The sequence below is a fragment of the Alnus glutinosa genome, chromosome 5, assembly GCF_958979055.1.
Source record: "Alnus glutinosa chromosome 5, dhAlnGlut1.1, whole genome shotgun sequence".
NCBI lineage: Eukaryota > Viridiplantae > Streptophyta > Magnoliopsida > Fagales > Betulaceae > Alnus > Alnus glutinosa.
The window spans coordinates 15,141,140-15,163,057 of NC_084890.1; the positions used below are offsets into that span (position 1 = coordinate 15,141,140).

Sequence of the window (21,918 nt, forward strand, 5' to 3'; positions counted from 1 at the left end):
TGTGATTCAGATTATTGAACAATTAAAGATTCTTTTTCTTGCTTCACATTTTTAAGTTCTTTATGAAAAACTTTAGAATTTTTAGCATTTTTCAATTTATCAAAAACCTTAAAGAGCTTAATATCATAATTCTCTTTAGATAATTGAGAAGAATTTATGATAAAAGATGTAATAAAAAAATAGAAGTCACAAAAGATCCATCACACTCAGGAATTAAATCCTCTAAATGGAATGTATCCGCTTTGATACCAATTGAAAAAATAAAGATGACTTCTAATTAACTGTGTGTCTGTGAACAGTGTGCAAAAAAATATTAAATGCGGAATTTAAAGGAGATAAATATTTTGTTGACGAAGTGGAAACTCAATTAAGAGAAAAATCACTCCGAGGTAGCCAAACCTAGGATATCTACTATTTAGAAGACAAAGTTAGTTACAAAGTAGTAGCACTCACATACCCCTGATGCAGTGGTCGTACCTTGAACTTTGACGAGTAATCCAACGCAAATGTTTCCCAACTAGGTCTCTTACCTGAAGGGGTCTTCAATGGAATCTTTTACTTTTGTGCTCCTTCCTAAAATAGACTTCACAGCTGATCAAATCACACACTGGCAACAGCTAGAGAGTTAGCAGATCTTCAATATCTTCCTAAACACACTCTCTAAGCTGTAGAAAATTCAATACCAATTTTTGTAAATAATACATGCCTAGAGGCCTCTATTTATAGGCTACAGAAGACCTAAATCGACTTTGATTCGATTTTCTCTAGGCGGCGTCTAGACGCAAGCTAAGGCCGTCCAGACGGTGAGCTGTGCAACTAGCTTTCCATAAAGCGCTGATTTTCTTTCTTGAATAAGGTTGCGTTCGAACGGTGTTACCCTAGCGTCTGGATGGTTGCACTTCTGCTACATGCAATTTCCATAATAAGGCATGGCATCCGAACGGTGTTGTCCTGATGGTTGCAAATCTTCTCTATGTCTTGCCTTATCAAGGATAGTGTCCGGATGGTGTAGACTTGACGTCCAGACGATTGCAGTTGTCTTCCCATATCTGTATGGGCAGGAAATTCTTTTACTTGTTGAACACTGACTGGCGTCCAAACGGTATTATCACGTCGTTCGGACAGATGCACTTGAATGCAGGATTCTTCTGGAACTCTAAAGAGCGTTCGGACATGTTGCCATGACGTCCAGACGTATGCAAACTTGAACTGTTCGAAGCTTCTTGACATTGATGGGCATTTAGACGGTATTACCATGTCGTCTGGACGGATGTTGGTGACTGAAGAGTGTCCGGACTTTAGACAAGGCCATCCGGACGAAATCTTGAAATCGGACTTCTCTGAGTTGGAATCTGCACAGAATCTTCCTGTAACTTCTGAAATAGCATTCTTCATGCTTGTGACACTGAACTTGTCATAATAAGGCTCCTTCCATCTTAGAGAAATAAACTCTAGATAATTTAAAGATTCTGGAACATATGACATCCCTATGAAAACAACAACATTACATAATAATGGTTTTGTCAACATAATGCAGTCAATAAAAAAACTAACAGAACCAAAGAAAGAAATGGATAATGATTGCCATTTGATAAGGGCCAAACAAGACCTTTTTTTTTTTTTCTTTTTTTTTTTTTTTCTTAGCTGTTGAAAATGGTTTGGAGGTGGGCGAACCGGCAACATGGAAAAGTTTTTAGTACTCTTTTTTAAAAAAGTTTTATTTTTTTCAATTTTTTATTAACTTTTAAAGTTTTTTTATTTTTTTAATATAATGATACGTGTCTATTCTCAGAAGTTGACATGTGTTCAACCGTTAGTTTTTGGATGAAAAACTAACGGGTCTTTTTCCAAACTACATGTACCATTTGTGATACAAAAGAAAACATAGGGGGTAATAAATAAAGTTTTCAAACCACGTTTAACCCTAAAATTAACAACACTGCAGTGAGAATAACCATCATGAAAAATGTTAGGAGTACTACAATTTTTACTAATTCTTTATAAATTTATGTGACAGTTTATATTTTATGAAAATTAGTGTTATTTATTTATGACAGTTTACACGTAAAATGCTACATTAGTAGGGATAATTGCACCATTGGTCCCTGTGATTGGCTTAAATTACAAATTACTCCCGGTGGTATCAACATGAATTCAGAGATCCCTGTAGTTAACTTAATTTACAAATTAAAATTTTTAACAGATTCCGTTAAACGCCACGTAAGCACCAACAAGATGGTGACATGTGTCCATCTTAATAAAAAAAAATATTTAAAAAAATAAATAAATAAAACTAATTTTTTAAAAAAATTAAAATGAAAAAAAAAAATTAAATTCATTTTTTTTTTTTTTTTTTTTTTTTTTTTTTTTTTTTTAAATAAGTTGTAAAAAAATTATAAACACTATGACATTATGCATACCATTAGATACACGGTAATACACTAACTTTAAATTTCAACTATGAAAAAGAATCCCATACGTTTTTATTTTTATTTTTAAATTAAGGAATCCCACATGTTGAATAAGCATTTGTCCCGACATTATATCAACTTGCAGACATTGCAAACTTTTTCACACTACGTGCTATATCATTAGATTAAATTAAAAAGATAACTTTATTGTTTAAATCAACAAATATAATTGTAATTGCCAGCTTGCTTACTGTAAATGCAATAGCAGCCTCGCCAAGGTAATCTCAAAAGACAAAATGGCCATAAAACAACCTCCCCAGAAAGAAGATAAATAAATGAAAGTATAATCTCTAAGAATTTCATAATTTGTACGGCTAACTCCCAACTTTATAAAGCATTCCGCAAAATAATTCCATTATAATAAGAATAGTTCTCAAACCCCAAACCTACCAGAGCAGCACCAATGGTAAAAGTGGAAACCCTGATGATTATTCTTAAGAAACAAATGGAGAGCATGCAGTGAAAGCACATGTTTGGATAAAAACAGAAAGAAAGAAATGTGCAGTGTGCACCATCTGGATTCCTTGATTTGTCAAATGATTATCCGTGAAACAAACCCTCCATGACAAAAAGCACCTACAACTACAACTTCTTTCATGACCAAAGCTACTCAGTGCTTTGCGTCCTCTTCTTCACAGAACTTCGAGTAATGATCTGCGTCCATCAACTTCTTCAATTCACCACTGTCACTCACCTCTACCTTAATTATCCATCCTTTTTCATATGGGCTTGCATTAACCTGCATCACATCAAACATATGGTCCATTTGAGTTTGTGATTTCAAAACGTGTGATTTAAAAAAAAAAACGATTTCAAAACGCAATTTTTTAAAACTTACTCAAGTGTTTGATAAAATCACAGTTTGACATTTAAAATAGCATTTTAGCTTTTAAAATCGTGCGTTTTTTAAAATGCACTTCTTTGTCAGCGATTTGAAAATGCAGACTTTCTACATTTTTAAATCGTAATTTTTTAAAAAGTATTTTCAAATGATACAATAACCATACAACAAATAGAAGCGTGAGGGAAAAGGACATATTCTTGATAAAATAAGTGAAGTCCAAACTTCATATTAAACTTCACAAATTAAAGGAAGGAAAAACTACTGTACACAAAAGAGCCATGGGGGCATAATATGTACAACTTCCAGAGCATTCAAACAAACAGCTGGAGATGAAGATTGAGGCTCTAATAGGTTTTACCAAGGCATTGTCTGCATTAAATGTAGCTGGACAAGGTATTTTTTTTTTTTTTTGATAAGTAAGAGAAATATCATTAAAAAGCGCAAAGCGCAATCAAGTACACAGGAAGTATACAAGAAAGGCATCTAAGAGGAAGTAGAAAATAATACAAGAAAACAAGGTATTTCTCGGCACGAACCAATTAATTGCTCATAACTGATTAGGAGAGGGGTTGGAAAACCCAGGAAAAAAGGCAGAACATATAAATTGTAGGATTAGTTACAACTTTATGGGACGCAGTCAAAGACGGAGAAAATAAGTGTTGGATTGACCCAACATAACCTTTGCAGCAAAGTGGTACCTCTTTCCCTTGGGGGGGGGGGGGGGGGGGGGGGATTCTACAGTACCTATGAGAAGGGCAATGATATACGTCGAAGAGGACTGGCTGGCCTGTTGATTAGAAGATGAAAAAGTGTTTGATTGAGCTATTTAGGTTACATAGGGACTAGGAAGAAGGAAAATAACAGGTTATCAGAAAGCTTTGGGATGAAGAGGAGATAATAAAGAAAGACTGTTTGCCAAAAAAACAAAAAGAAGGGAGAGAGAGAGTACTTTATTTGGTAAGTCCACTACAAAAATAAAAGAGCTCAAGAGCACTTGTGCTTGGAATTTCGTATACATAAACCAATAGAACCTTGGGTACCACTGACACAAACCAACTTCAGTATATGTTTTGCTGGCACAAATGCTGAAACACTAGTGTAGCTCCTAGATGTTTCACAACATAGAGACATTCGGTTTCAGTCAACCATGGAAAAGGAAATATGGTTATCAGGAAATATGGTTATCTTTTCTTTCCAGTTCCACTCTATGCATTTACTGGAGTTTGGCTAGACCATAGGGAAAAAGGGAAAAATCCACAAAAAGAACTGAAACTCAAATCAAAACACGAGACTCACCAGACCAGGAGAGTTGGTGAGCTCTGCATTAACTTCAAGCACTTTCCCTGAAAGGGGAGAATATATATCGCTAGTAGCCTTGACACTCTCAACTGCACCAAAGCCGCTGCCCTGTGTTACAGGAGCCCCCACTTCCGGTAATTCAACATACACAACATCACCTAAATGATCTTGAGCATGGTCAGTTATACCAACAGTAGCAGAATTCCCTTCAACTTTCACCCATTCATGCGAGTCAGCATACTTAAGATCCTTCACAACTGCACATGAAATGGGAAGAAAATTATAAGCACAAAAGGCAGGTCAATATCTCATTTCCACATTTCCCCAAAATCAAGATTAACTAAGGTGATTCTATTTCTAGAAACAAAAAGAAATATTGCAGCACACAACAATATTTCTTGACACCCCTTATGGTCTTGGCACATGATAATTGATAGTAGCATGGTTACATTTTCATTGAAGAAATTTGCTTTTCCATAAATGTAAATGCTTATGCTGTTATGGAGAAATTGAAGTATGCCCACCAAAAACATAAATGTCTATCATCTTTACATAACTTTGTACAAACTCTTAATACATATAAGCTCCATATAACATGTGCATATGATGAACCATATTATAAGCAAACCAGTAACACTGATCACAATAAAAGAAAAGATGACGTCTATTGCTGAGTGCTAAAAAGTTTTAAAACAAAGAGTTGAAAGATTTTAAATAGTTGAACATAGACAAAAACAGGTGGGGGGGGGGGGGGGGGGGGGGGGGGGGGGGAGAATTGCTGCAAAAAGCATCACGTTTGCCTTGTTGAGGACCATTTGGATTTAGTATGAACAAAAGAATCTGTCAAAGAGTCAAAATGGAGCTAGAACGATTATCATGAAAGTTGCAGCTTTTTAGGGCGCTCTTGTACAACAACCTGTGCGGGAAATTTAGACAATGATTTTCACACAGATGATCATAACGTTAATGCTAAAACTAATAACAATAATATCACAATATGCAACAGGTATAACTCTGTTCACTGCTCGTTGCTATGCTAATTGAAAATGAGGAGTGCCACTGCATTCTCAAATGAAAAAGAGACTAGAGCTGCAGATTTTGTGGGCATCACTTTGGAAACCCTTTAAGAGTGGAAACGTTTAAAAACTTATTATTTTATTTGTCCACTGACAAATCATCAAAACTTTCTGCATGTGACTGTATTTCTTAATTATCATACTCTTTTTTTATCAGACTCCAAGTGCTTACAACCCTAAAATATTCACTGCATCAATCATCACAAAATAACATCAGTACACTCTATAGAGCATATGATCGTACCTACCTTTTATTTCTATACACACCCTCTCATGGTAATTATAATTACTTGATTTTGGAACCCCATAGTATTTTTGGGTTGTTATTTCATACAGAATCTTCGCCACTCAAAATTCTCAACCCGCTTTTATATAAATAAACATAACAAAAAGATATATATGGTTGCTTGTGGAATATTGGAAGTTAAAATTGAAGCTTTTGTTCCCTAAACCTTCTCCAATGGTGACAAACAAACAGTTGCCATAGTATTAAATGATATAACCCAAGGGGGCAAACAAGAAGATCCAGTGGCATTCCGACCTTTCCACCATTGTAGTCCAGATCATCGTCCGTAGTGACAGTGACAGCTTCAGCTTCAAAATAAACGGACTTGGGTTTCGTTTTTGAAAATAAAACGTGCGAGACAATGGCTTAGGTTTCATTTTTTCATTGAAAAGAAAAGAATTTACAGAAAAATTTGCCTAAGATTTAATCAATAAAATTTTGCAGATTTTTTACCGCACTGTAAAAAGCATTTCTTACAATCATTAAAGCTAAAAAAGACAAATTCCTTGCTTTCACAGAGACAGAGACAGAGTACATGAATGTATGAACGCCCAGATTCAAGAACCCGTTGATCTCTGCAGTAATAAAATCGGAAGCTTGGCAGATATGATACGGATGACAAAAGCAAACAAACCCATTATATTCCGAAAAGAAAGTCAAATATTCTGCTGGAAGAATCATAGATCAAGCATTTTAACAAAGACATAAACGAGAGATCCACATCCCCATCAAAGGCTACGAAATATTATACAAGCATTCATCTCCTTTCCGATCAATAAATACAAATGAAAAGCAAACAGAGAATCACCCATCAATACAGAAAGGACAGCATGAAGACAAAAGCGTGTAATATACCAGAAGCAAAGCCTCTTTGGAACGCTGAGATCCTGAGGAACGAGGCAGCCCTCGATGCCCACAACATCCTTGAAGCCATGCGTGTACCTGAAAACAAAAACCCTGCTTCCTTCTCTCAACCAACACTAAACTCGTCCCTCTCTTATAAAAATATAGGTGGGGGGTTTGGAGAGTTGGTGGGTGTTTCAAACTTCCAATAAGTATTTATACGGAAAAGTAGAGGTATCCGTATCCCCACAAATTAACATTCAATTTTTATTGCCATCTCCAACTAAAAATTGCATGAAATTATTTCCACTAAAAATAATAATAAAAAATTTAGTAAAAAATACAAAAAATAAAATCTTATATATATATATATATATATATATATATATATATTGGTGACCCTCGACGACGGTTTTTTTCTTTCATTCCTTTTTGCTTTTTTTTTTTTTTTTTCAAATTTGTAAAGATATTCGTTTGGGAACGGAAGAGAGAATCATATCCTCTTCGGGTTTTTTCCTTCCAACCAAGTGTTTGAATCCAACTCGAAATTTAGCCATTTTTCAAAACCTGCCGTGAATTCTCGTGGGTCTCACACGTCCTTTAGCACAGTACACCCACTAAACACAAATAATAATTATTTAAATTAAATAATAATTTTTTTAATTTTTTTTTCTTCTAATAAATAATTATTATTTCAATTATTATTTCATACTACTTTTTATAATACCAATCATTATACACAACTGTTCATACCTTCAATCATTTCTTACCATTAAAAAATACTAACTTTCAATCTCAAAAATCCAACACCCAAACACAATTTTAAAAAGAATTTAAATTCTACTCATTATTCAAATACATTTTTTTTACTCAAAATTCGTAAACCAAATAAGAATTTAATTCTAATTTCAAAAATCGAATATCCAAACAAACAAGTCTTTTTGAAAAATTTAGGAATATTACAAACTTTTTATGGTTTAGAAGGACATTAATGAAATCAATATTTCGAGAATACACTGCAAATTGAATATAAATAAAAAGAGGTATAAGTACCTTCTTTCTTTTCTTTTTTTAATTTTTTTAATTTTAATTATGTTGGGTTCTTTTACTTGGTTTCTTTACTGGAAATAAAACATAAACAGGCCAAAATCTTTGACAGAATTGAGAATTAAAAATGGTATAAGGTGGTGGGTCGATGTGTCAACAAACCCATTAGGCAGAAGTTGGTGAGTGGCCCAGTGGTGGCTTTGATTTGATGGCGATATCACGTGGTCCATGGCGGTTCTGTGGAATTTTCATGGTACCGAGGTACTCTTCAGACAAGTGTCAAGTGGGTATTGGATTATTAATCCTATAATTTTATTTAATGTTGACCCTCTTGGAATTAAAAATGTCCTGTTTCATATATAATTAACCAGAAAAAAGCTATTTTGTGAGTCCCTTTTGTTAGAAAAATTTTCGGATTCGTGACGTACACTTTTTGGAATAATAAAAGTACACAAAATAGTGTGTTGGGTGTGTCGACAAGATCTCATTTCGATAATTGAGTCAGATTCTTACAAAGTAATTCATATGGAACAGAAAAGCATAAAGATCAAAATCGTTTTTCATACGTGGGTATTGGTCTATTTATAGACAATGAATTTTGGTAGACTAGGGCCGTTACTGTTTGAATTTGAGATGGTCTCTCATCCCAATATCATGCATAGTGAATGTTTATCCAAGAGAATTCGAGATAAGATCCAATCCAAGGGTTAGGGATAAGGGCCAATCCCCGAGAATCTAGGGTTAAGACCTCACCGTGACATTTTTGACATCCAGAGAAAATTTTCTAATCGAGGTTGGCGTACACCGAGCTAGAGATGTACAAAATAATTGGACCATAGTGGGCTTTGAGCGACTAAAAAATTTACATGGGCCGACGCAGACCCAACCTCCCCAATACACATGGAGTGGGCTAGTCTTGGCAGGATTATTTACCAACACCTTTAATGTTAAAATACTTCCAGTAATTCAAATAGAGGAATTTTTGGAATACATGCATATCTCAAAGAGAACTTGCATAACATGATTTTTTTCATTAATTCTTAGTTAATAAAAACTCCTTGAAGGTTCCTATTACAATAGTTTTTGATACTATGGTATAGACTTTGATGCAATTAAAACTAAGGTCAAAATTTTGGGGTTTATTTGGTAATTGTTCTATAAACTAAGGTATTTGTAGTTTTTGTTAATTGTTAATTAGAATTTTAATGCAACTTATGAAAGTTTTTCCCTTTCACTTTTTTTTTTTTTTTTTTTGGGGGGGGGGGGGGGGGGGGGGGTCTAAATAGGGCTATTAATAAACAATTTAAGCCCAAAATTAAGTCCTCAAATTTAGTTTATTTATCTTTCAAATGGTCCTTTTTTATCAAATAAAAAAATAGTCATTTTTCTAAGCAACAACAAGGGGGAGGGGACTAATACACCAAAAAAAAAAAAAAAAAAAAAAAAGACCGGACAATCCAACAATAAGCTCTAATACAGTTAGAACAATGCACTAAAACTTAAAATAAAGGAGAATGTGTCAAATGAATGGCACGACCTTATTTCTTGGCACAAACACAAGAAAAATGGACACTAGTTAAGGTGGTATGAAAAGGAGTACCGGGGATGGCACAACCAAGAGGTACGAAAAATGATACGAACCTCGAAATGCCTCTCAACTATTCCTAAACCACCATAAGGTAACAACAATCACCGGAATGAGGTTGAAGAAAGGGAAGCACTACCAAACTAAACACGGACTGTCAATGAAGAGGCACAAACGCCAATTGCAAAAGTCTCTGCTGTAGGGAGAATAAAACTCACAAAAAAACAATAGAAATATAGGGAAAATTATTATTATTATTATTATTATTATTATTAAAAAAAAACAACAACAAAAAGAATCCAATAAACAACAGCTCTAGTGGGGGGTGTCGATAAGAGAACATTGACAGACACGTGAGATCCACACGTCCGCACGTGAGGACCACATGACTGCGAGTGGTGGTTGTAAGGCGGTGAGGAGGACATGGACGGGGCGCAGAGATGTCGAGGAACACAGTGGAGCGGTGCGTTGGTGGAAGGGATAAACGGAGGGTGATAGATCAGGCTTAGAGAAAGCCGGATATGAAATCCATAGCTGAGTTTTTGGAAGGAAAAGTGTTGTGAATTTTAATTGTATTCACAAGTGCACAAATCGTTTGCAGTTAATGTATTACAAGTGCGAGGTTGATCCCACAGGGGATTGTGCTTTTGAAAACGAAATTTATAACTAAATTAATCAAATCTTAACCTAGTTATGAAAAATTGAGAGATTTTTTTGTGAATTAAAAAAAAAAAAAACCAAAAGCATGAACAAAATAAGAGTGAATGTAATCAAGTAAAAAATAAGCATTAAGGTATCGAAATATGCATTCACAAATTCATAGCAACATATATTCCCATGATCAATAATATTGTCCAAAGTTTTCACAATAAAATCTTAAATATGTTTTACTTTTGCTTAAAATATTTAATCAAAACTATCCAATGTATCCATTATTTACACAAATTACAAAAGAAATCTAATTTAAATCAAATCATCAAGTATATCTGTAAATCATAACAAGATATCTAATTTAAATCAAAACATCAATTGTATCCGTAAAATAAAGCACAAGGGATATTCATTTTGTAAACAAAGAAAACCAAGCACAAACAATTTTATGAAACTATCTTAAATCATCAAATGTATCATTGAATCACAAAAGATATTCAAGAATCATTTCACAAAATTAAGTTGAAGTAAAAAAATTAAAAAATCAAACTCATTAAAATTGGAAAATATTACATTACATGAGAATAGTGTTGCTAATCATAAGTGAGGCTTCATCCTTAACCTTAGTTGATGGTTTAGCCTCTTGTTAGTATTTTAGCCTAATTCTGTGTTTTGGACAAAATCACTTGTATGTGAAAAGATGCTGTAAACAGGGATTTCACTATTCAGAGCTCTCTCAGAAGACTTTGCACTGCGAAGATTTCGGTTCCCTGTCAGCCGTCCGGACGATCGAGCCATCCTGTCCGGACGCTCATCTGACAACTGTTCCATCCGTCCGGACGACATGCCATACCGTCCGAACGCCAGTCAGACCAAGCATCATCCGTCCGGACGACGTGCACTTACGTCCGGACCCTCCACTATGTCGAGAAGGTTCCATCCAGCTTGCATCCGTCCAGATGTTTCAGCAGCACGTCCGGACGCCTCTCGGTACTCGACCAGTCTCAGATACTTTCCAAGTTTCGATAAAGGAAAGATCGTCCAACCGTCCGGACGCACGTCTCCGTAAGGCAAGAATCGCAATTCAAATATCCCCGTCTGGACGTCTGTCAGTCTTGGTCCGGACGCGCGTGCAACTAATATGGAAATTGCCGATTCGACTTCAACCGTCCGGACGATTGCCTCTCATGGTCCGGACGCGCGCATAGCAGATATGGAAATGCGTGTTGAAGTTCAGTCGTCCGAACGCTCATCCCCCATGGTTCGGACGCGCGAAGCCTTATAAGAAAATTACTTGCAGCGGACGTGCGACCGTCCGGACGATGTACCATCCCGTCCGGACGTGGCTTTTAAACAGGAAAGATTTCTTAGCGAAATTTTCGGAAAAATCTGTCGCACAGTTGTCCGTCCGGACGGCGCCCAGCTATATTTTGCCTGACGCTCATTTGAGCTCCTAGCCTATAAATAGAGGCCCTGGGCATTGAGAATTGCAAGAATTCGGTATTGAATTCCATAACTGCTCAGAGACGTGATATTTCCTTTGAAGCTATTTCAAGTGTGCTGTTGTTGCGCTACATCTGAAGTCTATCTTAGGGGTTGGTCCTAAGGTAAAGGATTCCATTGAAGACCCTTTTAGGTAGGAGACTTGGTTGGGAAGCGTTCGTGTTGGATTACACGTCAGAGAGCAAGGTACGACCACTGCATTAGGTATATGTGAGTGTTACTATCTTGTATCTAGCTATGTCTTCTGAATAGTGGAATTCCTGGGTTTGGCTGCCCCGGAGTGGTTTTTCTCTTGATTGAGTTTCCACTTCGTCAACAAAAATCTTTGTGTCATTTACTTTCTGTTGTGTTTATTTTTGTTGACACTTTGCGCACACACTTGTCTTTTTATTTAGAAGTCAAATTTCAATTTTCATCTCTCATGGCTAAAAATAACATGCTAACTTGTATTTAAAACATCAAAATTAAAACAACTAGAAAGAAAAAAACGTTGCAAGAGAAAGAAGACACACAAATTGCCCTAGAAAACTCTGAAATTCTGCCTACCGTCCACACATACTTTTACAAGAGAAAAGACTCATATATATATATATATATAGACTAATTTGCTAGGTCTTTTGGTGCTATTCGATCTGAAGAATGCCAATTTTGGAAAGAATGCACAACTTAGGTAATTAAACTAGCTTGTCTCCCTGCGCCTCCATGTCTCACGTGATTTCAGTGCTACCACCACAAAAAATGGTGCTATTAGCCACGTGAGTACAATAGCGGTTACTGTAACCACGTGGCCAGGTAGCCACGTGTCTTAATGAAAACGTGGCACGATGCAGCTAGAAGACATGTGGCCACGTGTATTTATTACACATGGCCACATGGCTGCGTGTAAGTGATCCAAACGGCCATGTGGGCACGTGTAATAAATACATGTGTCCGAACGGCCACGTGGATTTATACACGTGTCCGAACGACCACTTGGATTTATACATGTGGCCGTTCGGACACGTGCCTGAAATCCATGTGGCCAAAGTCCGCCATGTGGATTTCTTACACTCGGCCATGTCGCCACTTGTTCCAATGTGCATGGCCAAATGGCCACGTGGAATTTGGGCACATGGCCATATGTGTGCCACGTGTCAATATGCCATGTGGCCAACAGTTTTTTTTTTTTTTTTTTTTTAAATTAAAAAAATATATAGTTAGGGTTTTGTACACTGCATAATAATATTACTATATACATGCATAATGACTCGTTTTGTACACTATTCATATTAATCCTTATATTTAATTTTTTTTTTTAAATAAAATAAAATCTTATTATTATTACTATATACATGCATAATGACCCATATATATCTTAACCTTAGATTTGTGCTATATATAGTGTGTGTGTGCATATATATATATATATATAGTTAGGGTTTATGTCTATATATAGTATATACACATAGGGTTAGGTTTTAAGGCTATGTGCTATATGTAAGTAATATACTTAGGATTTACGTGTTAAGTTCCTTATATATGGTATACTTATAAGTAAACCCTAACCCGGTTTAGTGCTATATGCATATTGTATAAAACTAAACCCTAATTTGGTACTATATATATATATATATATATATATATATATATATATCACTCAATTAGTTTTAGTTTTGTACACTATTGCCTTAACAATCCTTTTTTTTTTTTAACAGAATAATCATCACCACTTTCATTACTCAAAATAACAAATCTTGATCCTATCGAAACAAAGGATCTAGGGATAAAAAGAATCCCTAAAAACAATATCACTAACACTCCTTGGAGTCTCTTCCAACTAACCTAAATCTACTTTATTACTAGAGGCCTCCTTAGCTAAAACATGGGCTGCAGCATTACATTCGCGTGGGGTATAAGCAAAGCTCACTGACCGGAAATAGCCCTTTTCAAGATGGATATTTTCTAAAAAATGGCCAACTCGTGAAACATAAGGAGGTGTAGAATTTATTTCTTTGACCACTTGGCTGCATCACCTTCAAAGATTACATCTAGGAAGCCCACTTCTTTGCTGAAATGCATTGCAAATAAAGCTGCAATAACCTCTGTTGTCTTGGGGTCTACCTTCACTTGCTTTGTCACACTCCTAGCCCCCAAGCAGACTCCATTACAGTCTCTGTCAATCACTCCAATCCCAAGCCATCCTTTTTTCAAGCTCAATGAGGCATCCCAATTTACTTTGAAAATACCACTGGGAGGTGGAATCTAGGAAGAAGGTCTAAAGATGGGTTCCGTTCCCCTTGGTGAACGTTCTATGCATTCCTTCCCATTGCATCTTTTGAATTCATTCAATGAGGTGGCCCCTTCTTTGCACACAGTATCATGGTGGACAAAAGTTCCCTAAAACACCAACGTGTTCCTTCGAAGCCATATCCTCCGGGCTAAGACGGCCAAAAGCTCGAGGTCCTCCTCACTCATTTTTCCCATACAATGCTCAACTAAAGATTTAAACGTAGCACCTTCACAGTAGCATTTTTGAAAACAGGAAAGATGACTTTCCCAAACATCCCTAGCAGCAGGGCAGGACCATAGGGCATGAAAGGTAGTCTCCTCTTCTAAAGTGCAGCATGGGCAACTCTTGGCTTCTACTACCTTTCTTTTAAATAGGTTGGCCTTGGTTGGCAATAAATCGTTACATGCCTTCCACATAAAAAGCTTTACCGAGTTTGGGACTTCCAAAGACCAAATAGCTTTCCATACCTTTTGTCCCTTGTGCCCTTGAGAGCATTGGCCTCCTTGATCTTGTAGCTCCTTTCCCAAGTGATACGCACTTCTAACGGTGAAAACGCCATTTTCAGTGCCCCTCCATATCAGCCGGTCTCGTGGTAACATCGGACTAAGGGGAATATTAATGATTACCGTCGCCTCTTCCTCCCCAAAAACTGCCCTTATTAGATCAACTTTCCAGCCCTGTGTCTCTGTGTCTATCAAGTCAGCTACTAGAGCATTTTCATCTAGAATTCTTGGAGAGGACTAAACAGTAAAGGTGGTAGGCGTAGGTATCCATTGCTCCCCCCACACCTTAATAGCTTTGCCATCTCCCACTCTCCACATCAACCCTTTACTCAGTAATGATCTAGCATTAAAAATACTTTTCCATGCAAAAGAGGGCCTAGACCCCAATGATGCTTGCAAAAAAGATTCCTTTGGAAAGTACTTTGCTTTAAGTATTTGCGCCGTCAGAGAGGAAGGCTCCTGCAAGATTCGCCAACCTTGCTTGGCGAGCATGACTTTGTTAAAGAGTACCAAGTCTCTAAACCCAAGTCCTCCAATAGCTTTTGATCTACCTATTTTTTCCCAACTCATCCAATGAATTTTGGACGATTGGGACACATGGTACCACCAAAAATTCTGCATCATTTGGTTAAGCTCTTTGCAAAGGGAGATAGGGAGCTGGAGCACCCCCATACAATAAGTTGGGATTGCCTGGATCACCGCCTTCAACAGAACCTCCTTCCCTACTTGTGATAGAAATTTCACCTTCTAGTTTCCAAGCCTTTGTGCAACTTTGTCAATAATGTCATGGAATGCCAATTTTCTAGACTTGCCCACAAAAGATGGTAACCCCAAGTACTTGTCAATACGATGTGCTTCTGTCAGACCTGAAAGTGAAAGGATCTCTTGTTTTCTCTCAAAGCTTGTATTGCGGCTGAAAAAAATTGACGTTTTATTCAGATTTAGCTTTTGCCCTAATCCCGCCTCGTAAGTCCCCAGGATTTTGATTAGTCTTCTCCACTCCACAGAATTTGATCTACAAAACAACATGCTATCGTTGGCAAAGAAAAGGTGGCTCAGCCGGGGGCCCTTAGGGGAGGTAGGGACCCCAGTTATGATTCCCTTTTGCTCCGCCTTATGGAGAAGTGCATTGAGGGCCTCTGCACAAATGAGAAAAAGATAAGGTGAGATAGGATCTCCCTGCCTTATGCCCCTAGAAGACCGAATGTTACCCACTGGATTGCCATTAACCACCATTGAATAGATCACTGTTCGGACACAAGTTATTACCAGATTCACCCATTTTTCATCAAAGCCCAACCGCCTCATAGCTGCCTCCAAAAATTCCCATTCGACTCGATCATATGCCTTACTCATGTCAAGTTTAAGGCCTATATATCTAGTCTTACTCCACATCCTAGTTTGCATGGAATGCATTGTCTCATAGGCAGCAAGGATATTATCTATGATCAGCCGACCTGGGAGGAAAGCACTCTGTGTGGGAGAAATAATATCGGGCAAAACAACCTTCAATCTATTAGCCAATAATTTTGAAATCAGCTTATAGATAACATTACATAAACTAATAGGGCGGAAATCCATGACAGAGGTAGGGGACACATTTTTTGGAATAAGAGCTATGTGAGTAATATTGATCCTAGCATCCATATTACCAGTATTGAGGAAGTGTAAAATAGCAGAGCAAACCTCAGGGTGAACCGTGGCCCAATTATGTTGGTAGAAATACGCAGTAAAACCATCTGGCCCAGGGGCCTTGAGGGGGGGCATCTGGTTTAATGCCACCGAGATCTCCTCCATTGTGAATGTTGCCACCAGTTTCTGATTCATAGACTCAGTCACCTTACATTCTAGCGCCGCAATACAAGCAGACACCTCCAGATTTGCTCCACCCGTGAAAAGCTCTTGGAAGTAAGACACAAATGCATTCTCAATTTCTTCTTTAGAGCTACATGGTCTGTCATCCTTATCTTTGATTTCTGATATCCTGCCTCGGCCGTGCTTCTGACTAGCACATGCATGGAAAAACTTGGAATTACGGTCTCTGCTTCGCAGCCAATTTTCTTTCGCTCTTTGCTTCCACTTCAGCTCCTCCTGTTCCATCAAGGTATGCATTTCATCTTTGAGAGAGGCTTCAGACACAGGAAACTCCATTAGCTCTTGCTCCTGCAGTTGGTGAAGCTCCTGTTCTATAAATTGGATCCGCTCTTCTACTGTATTGGCTTGCTTTCTCACCCATTGTTTCAATGAACTTCGACATCTAAATAACTTGTTATGGAATGTATGCCACGGGTCTTAAACCTTCTGTTTAACCCTCCACACTTGTTTAATGTTTTCCTTGTGCTCATTCTGTTTTGTCCAACTAGCCTCAAATATGAAAAATCGGCTCTTATTCCAACTGATATCTCTGTTATTGGAAAAATCCACTATAATGGGGTGGTGATCCGAAATGCTCCGTGCCAAAACACCGACTCCCACCACATCAAACATCAGTGTCCAGCTCGCATTTGCCACTGCCCTGTCCAACCTCTCCCTAGTATAAGTACTACCATTTCTCCCATTACACTATGTAAACTTAGGTCCCGAGAAGCCTAGGTCAGCTAATTAACTGTCCTCCAAGGCCCGCTTGAAAGCTTGCATTTGGTTAGGAGGCCGAATAGTAGAGCTAGATTTCTCTGTGGCAGTGGTAATTTCATTGAAATCACCTACGCAGAGCCAAGGTTCGGGGGTCAGGCGTGAAAGATGCCTGAGTAAAGCCCACGAGTCCGATCTCTTGGCCACATCCAGGTTTCCATAAAAGCCCGTAAATTTCCATTCCTTTCCCACTCTCCCAGACTGAACTACAACACTTATATGACCTCTGCTATAATTTTGTATACTCACATGAGCTTCCCGATTCCACATTAGGGCTAAACCTCCACTACGTCCGTGACAATCAACCACAAATAGACCCTCAAAGCCAAGTCTTGATTTTATTGCCTCCATCTTACTCCGTCTAAGCTTGGTTTCCATCGAGAAAACCAGGCTGGGCTTCTTTACTCGCACCAAGCGGTGGAGTATCCGAACTGGCTGGGGGTTCCCAAGCCCCCGGCAGTTCCAACACAAGACAATCATTGGGCTTGGCGGAGCTGTTCCACAGCCACCGCCGATTCAAGAATGAAACAAGGTTGTGCTTCCATAGATTTCTTACCTTTTTTCGATTGATAATTAGCCACCTCCAACTCTCTCTGATCCTCCTTGCGTCCATCATCAGAAGCACCCTTCTGATCTTTAAGCTATGTAGAGGCTGCACCCTGTCTAGCCCTTTTCTTCCAGTTGGACACCGAGCCATTAGGTGCCTTAGTTCGTGTTTCCGGAGGGGAGGGTCTGCAATTGTGCTTCTGTGGGCTTCATGCGCACCTTTTTGTTTGAGTAGCTCGAATTGTCATCTGGAAGCTTCCTCGAGAGATTGCCATTTCTATCACTTAAGTTGGAGACAGCCAAGCATTTCTCCTTACTTCTGGTAACAACACGTGGATGGTAGGTATCACTGCGGGGGTCCCTCTCCATCAAAATTGTGCTAGAGTCCTCATCGATACACTCGTACACCATCTGGCCCAATTTGGAATCCCAGCGGCCCAAATACTACTTTTTCTTCTTTGCCATAGGCCTCTCCATTTCTAAATCTGACCCTCCAGCTGGCCCACTCCCTTCCATATTTAAATCTCCCACGACCCCTTCATCCACCAACTTCTTTCCTTCTAAAAACCTCCCCTATTTCCTTTTTGATTCTCCCTCAATCTCGTGGGAATTCCGCACTGCTGTCATGGGCGCATCCTCCGCAGCAAATTCCTCTCGTCGTATCTTCTCACCTTCCATATCTGGAGCCATACATGGTAGACTAGGGTTTGGTGCGGAAGGCTCCCCGCTGCCACCTAACCACTACCCCTCCGCCGGAGGACTAGTCGGAGTGGTATCAGTAAATTTTCCAGCCGCCCTCAAATGCTGTTCCTCACCCGGGTGCCCTTCGTACCGATAACTCCCAAAGCGATTCTCACCACCCATTCCCCTATGCGGAGGAAATTGAACACAAATCCACGTTCCATACTGTTGTTCTTCTGCATCTCCTGTCTTTGTGCGATGTCAAGACCTCTCACACCCCATGCGGCCATGCTTGATCAAACCACAAGTAAAACAGAACTTGGGTAACTTTTCATATTTGAAAGCCACCCAAGTAGAACTATCTTGTAACTGGAGCATTCTCCCTCTGGCCAAAGGTTTAGACAAATCAATCAGAACCTTCACCCTCAAATATTCTCCCCAACTAGCCTCCTCCTCAAGCACATCTACCTCTTCCACCACACCTACAGTAGCCCCGATCTTCTGACCAGTATTCCTTCCCATGCAAGCAAGAGGTAAATTGTACATCCTTATCTAAAACGATGCCCTGTCGAAGTTAATCTTAGCAGGCGGTGTGAGTCCATCGAACTCAGCCAGAGACACCAGATTACCATCAAACAGCCAAAGCCTTCCCTCCATAATTCAGGATTTGTCCTAGTCGTACTCAAACTCAACGATGAACATGTTTTTGCCAATCACTTTAAATGACGCCGACCCTGTAGGTCTCCAAGCACGCATCAGCGGAGCCTTATAGAACTCCTTGGGAATTATTCTGTCAGCCACCAATTTACCCACCAAACACAAACTGTCACGATTAACCATAGGGACTATCTCCGGAGTCTCCAGAGACACCCCTATCATTTCCTCCTCTCTCAACGATAGTTTTCCCCACATGGCCGAAATCTCTTCCATCACAAACAACTAACACCCAGACAAGAATGGTTAATTGCGCTACGTCAATGAGAAAATCAAAACCACCGCTTCAGCTCTACGTCCTAGAAAAGGACTAGAGAAACCACAGCTCTACGCCTTAGACTGCCTTAACAATCCTTGTATAAAGGAAAAATATATAAAAAAAATACAAAACCTATAATTAGTATTATATACATGCATAATTCACGTAAGTAGTTTAAAAACTATATACATGCATAATGACTCGTATATATCCTAACCTTAGATTTGTGCTATATATAGTATGCGTATATATATATAGTTAGGGTTTATGGCTATATATAGTATATACACTTAGGGTTAGGTTTTAGGGCTATGTGTTATATGTAAATAGTATACTTAGAGTTTACAGGTTGAGTTCCTTACATATGGTATACTTATAAGTAAACCCTAACCCTAATTAGGGTTAGCGTTTACATTCGTGGAACTCTCCTCATTTAGTCAAATCTCATATAAGTCCTTGTATATTATATATATATATACAAGTGTTAATAGTATATTTTACTAATAGAACCATAATCCTAGTTTAGTGCTATATGCATATTGTACAAAACTAAATCCTAATTTGGTACTATATATATACTATATAATACTATATATATACCCTAACTATATATATATTGCACCCAATTAGTTTTAGTTTTGTATACTATCGCCTTAACAATCCTTGTATAAATGAAAAATATAAAAAAAAAAATATAAAACCTATAATTAATACTATATACATGCATAATTCACGTAAGCGGTTTAAAAACTATATATATATATGGTTTATGGCTATATATAGTATATACACTTAGGGTTATGTTTTAGGGCTATGTGCTATATGTAAATAGTATACTTAGGGTTTATGGGTTGAGTTCCTTATATATGGTTCATGCTTTAGGGCTTAGGGCTTAATTTGTACTATGTATAGTACATACTCTCAGGGTTAGGGTTTGTATTTGCGTTTTACAAATAACACCAAAAATATATATTTATATATAGTATTTTAAATTTACATAAAATATTATACAGTTTGTGAAGTGGCTAAATACGAATATACTATATATACAGTATTCACGTTAAAAAATTTATATATACAGTATATATACTTAGGGTTAGGGTTTAAGATTTAGTTTTAGGGTTAGGGTTTAAGGTTTAGTTTTATTGGTTAGTTTTAGGGTTAGGGTTTAGGTTTTAGTTTTATGGGTTAGTTTTTGGGTTAGGGTTTATATAAACCCTAAAACATATATGTTTTAGGGCTTAGGGTTTAGCAATATGTATAGTACATACACTTAGGGTCGGGTTAGGGTTTGTGTTTATGTTTACAAATACATAATATATATATATTTTGCCACATGTATAATGCCACGTGGCCAAAATTTGGCCAGGTGCGCTGCGCTGGACAATTCCTGCGCACCACCTGGCCATTTATTTCAAAGAAAAATAATTTAAAAAATAATTAAATTTTTTTAAAAAAAAACAAAAAATATAATGAAATGGGTAGCTTCCAGAGGAAGCTACCCATTTCGATCTACACACACACACACACACACACACTCTCTCTCTCTCTCTCTCTCTCTCTCTCCGTCACAGCACCACTGGCCAGCAGCCCCACCACCGAGCGTCCGGCCTTCCCTCCGGCGTGTTTCCTCCACCGTCCACGGTGTACTCTCTCTATAGCTCTCTCAGCTTGATATCCCCCCTCTCTCTCACTAATATCTCTCTCTCTCTCTCTAACCTAAAAGAGGTAAACTCTGGCCGGCGCCATTCTTTCCGGTAGTGCACAGTGGAGAAGTAGTTCCCTCTCTCTCTCTATAATATCTCTCGCTCTCTCTCTCTCTCTCTCTCTCTCGGTTTGTACATACAGTGTAATCTAACGTGTTTTTTTATTATTATTATTATTATTTTTTCTCCCCCAAAAATGCAGGTACACATATATTTGAATCATAAATTACACCACAAAATCCATTGTGAGTAATTTTTACATTTTTTTTTCTTGATTTTTTTGCTATAATGAACTTGGTACATTTTAATGTATTTGTTTAGATATTTTCCTAATTGCTTTTCTTTTCCAATACGTGGATATAGCAATTAACAATGACCTATTTTTTGTTTTTTTTCCATGCAATGCAATGCTATTGATTTTGTTGGGTTTGTATATATATATTGTTGTGTATTTTTTTGGGTTTTGCTGTGGTTGGTCATTATGCATGAAAAATATGTTGTTTTGTTTATATGCTTTTTTTTTTTTTTTTTTTTTTTTTTTTTCTTTTCTTTTCCGGCTTAATTGTTGATATGAACACTTTTGTGATATATTTTACTGTGCTACGAATTTGTGTTGCTATTATCATTGTTGGCAATTTTTTTAAAAAAACAGAATAAACAAACTCGCCATCATTTTAACTTTATAATAAAATGATCGTAACCGTCAATTTCAACCAAAATTAAAATCAATAATTTGTGTTACGAATATATATAAACTGTAAAAATAATAAATATTGTGCTACTGATATTTATAAATGGGTTAAATACAAAAAAGCCTCATAAACTACCACTCGTTCTCTGGATGGCCCCTTGAACTACCAGTGCTTGCAGTCCAGACCCCCAAACTACCATTTGCTTATTTGTTGGCCCCATCCGTTACTTTGTACCATTTAAGTGGATAAAAACCGAGTCATGTGCAAGGCAGATGACTCTTTTAGCCCAGAAGTCCAAAAATACCCATCTTC

The 21,918-nt window shown here is 37.6% G+C and overlaps 1 protein-coding gene across 1 annotated transcript; it reads right to left on the bottom strand.

Moving 5' to 3' along the window:
- Positions 1–2,776: 2,776 nt before the first annotated feature.
- LOC133867624 (glycine cleavage system H protein 2, mitochondrial) lies at positions 2,777–7,010 on the bottom strand. Its single transcript, XM_062304374.1, has 3 exons — positions 6,832–7,010; positions 4,612–4,871; positions 2,777–3,210 (listed from the first exon to the last, which is right to left on the bottom strand). The coding sequence occupies exons 1-3, from the start codon at positions 6,908–6,910 to the stop codon at positions 3,082–3,084; spliced, it is 468 nt and encodes a 155-aa protein (XP_062160358.1). The 5' UTR covers positions 6,911–7,010; the 3' UTR covers positions 2,777–3,081.
- Positions 7,011–21,918: the final 14,908 nt, after the last annotated feature.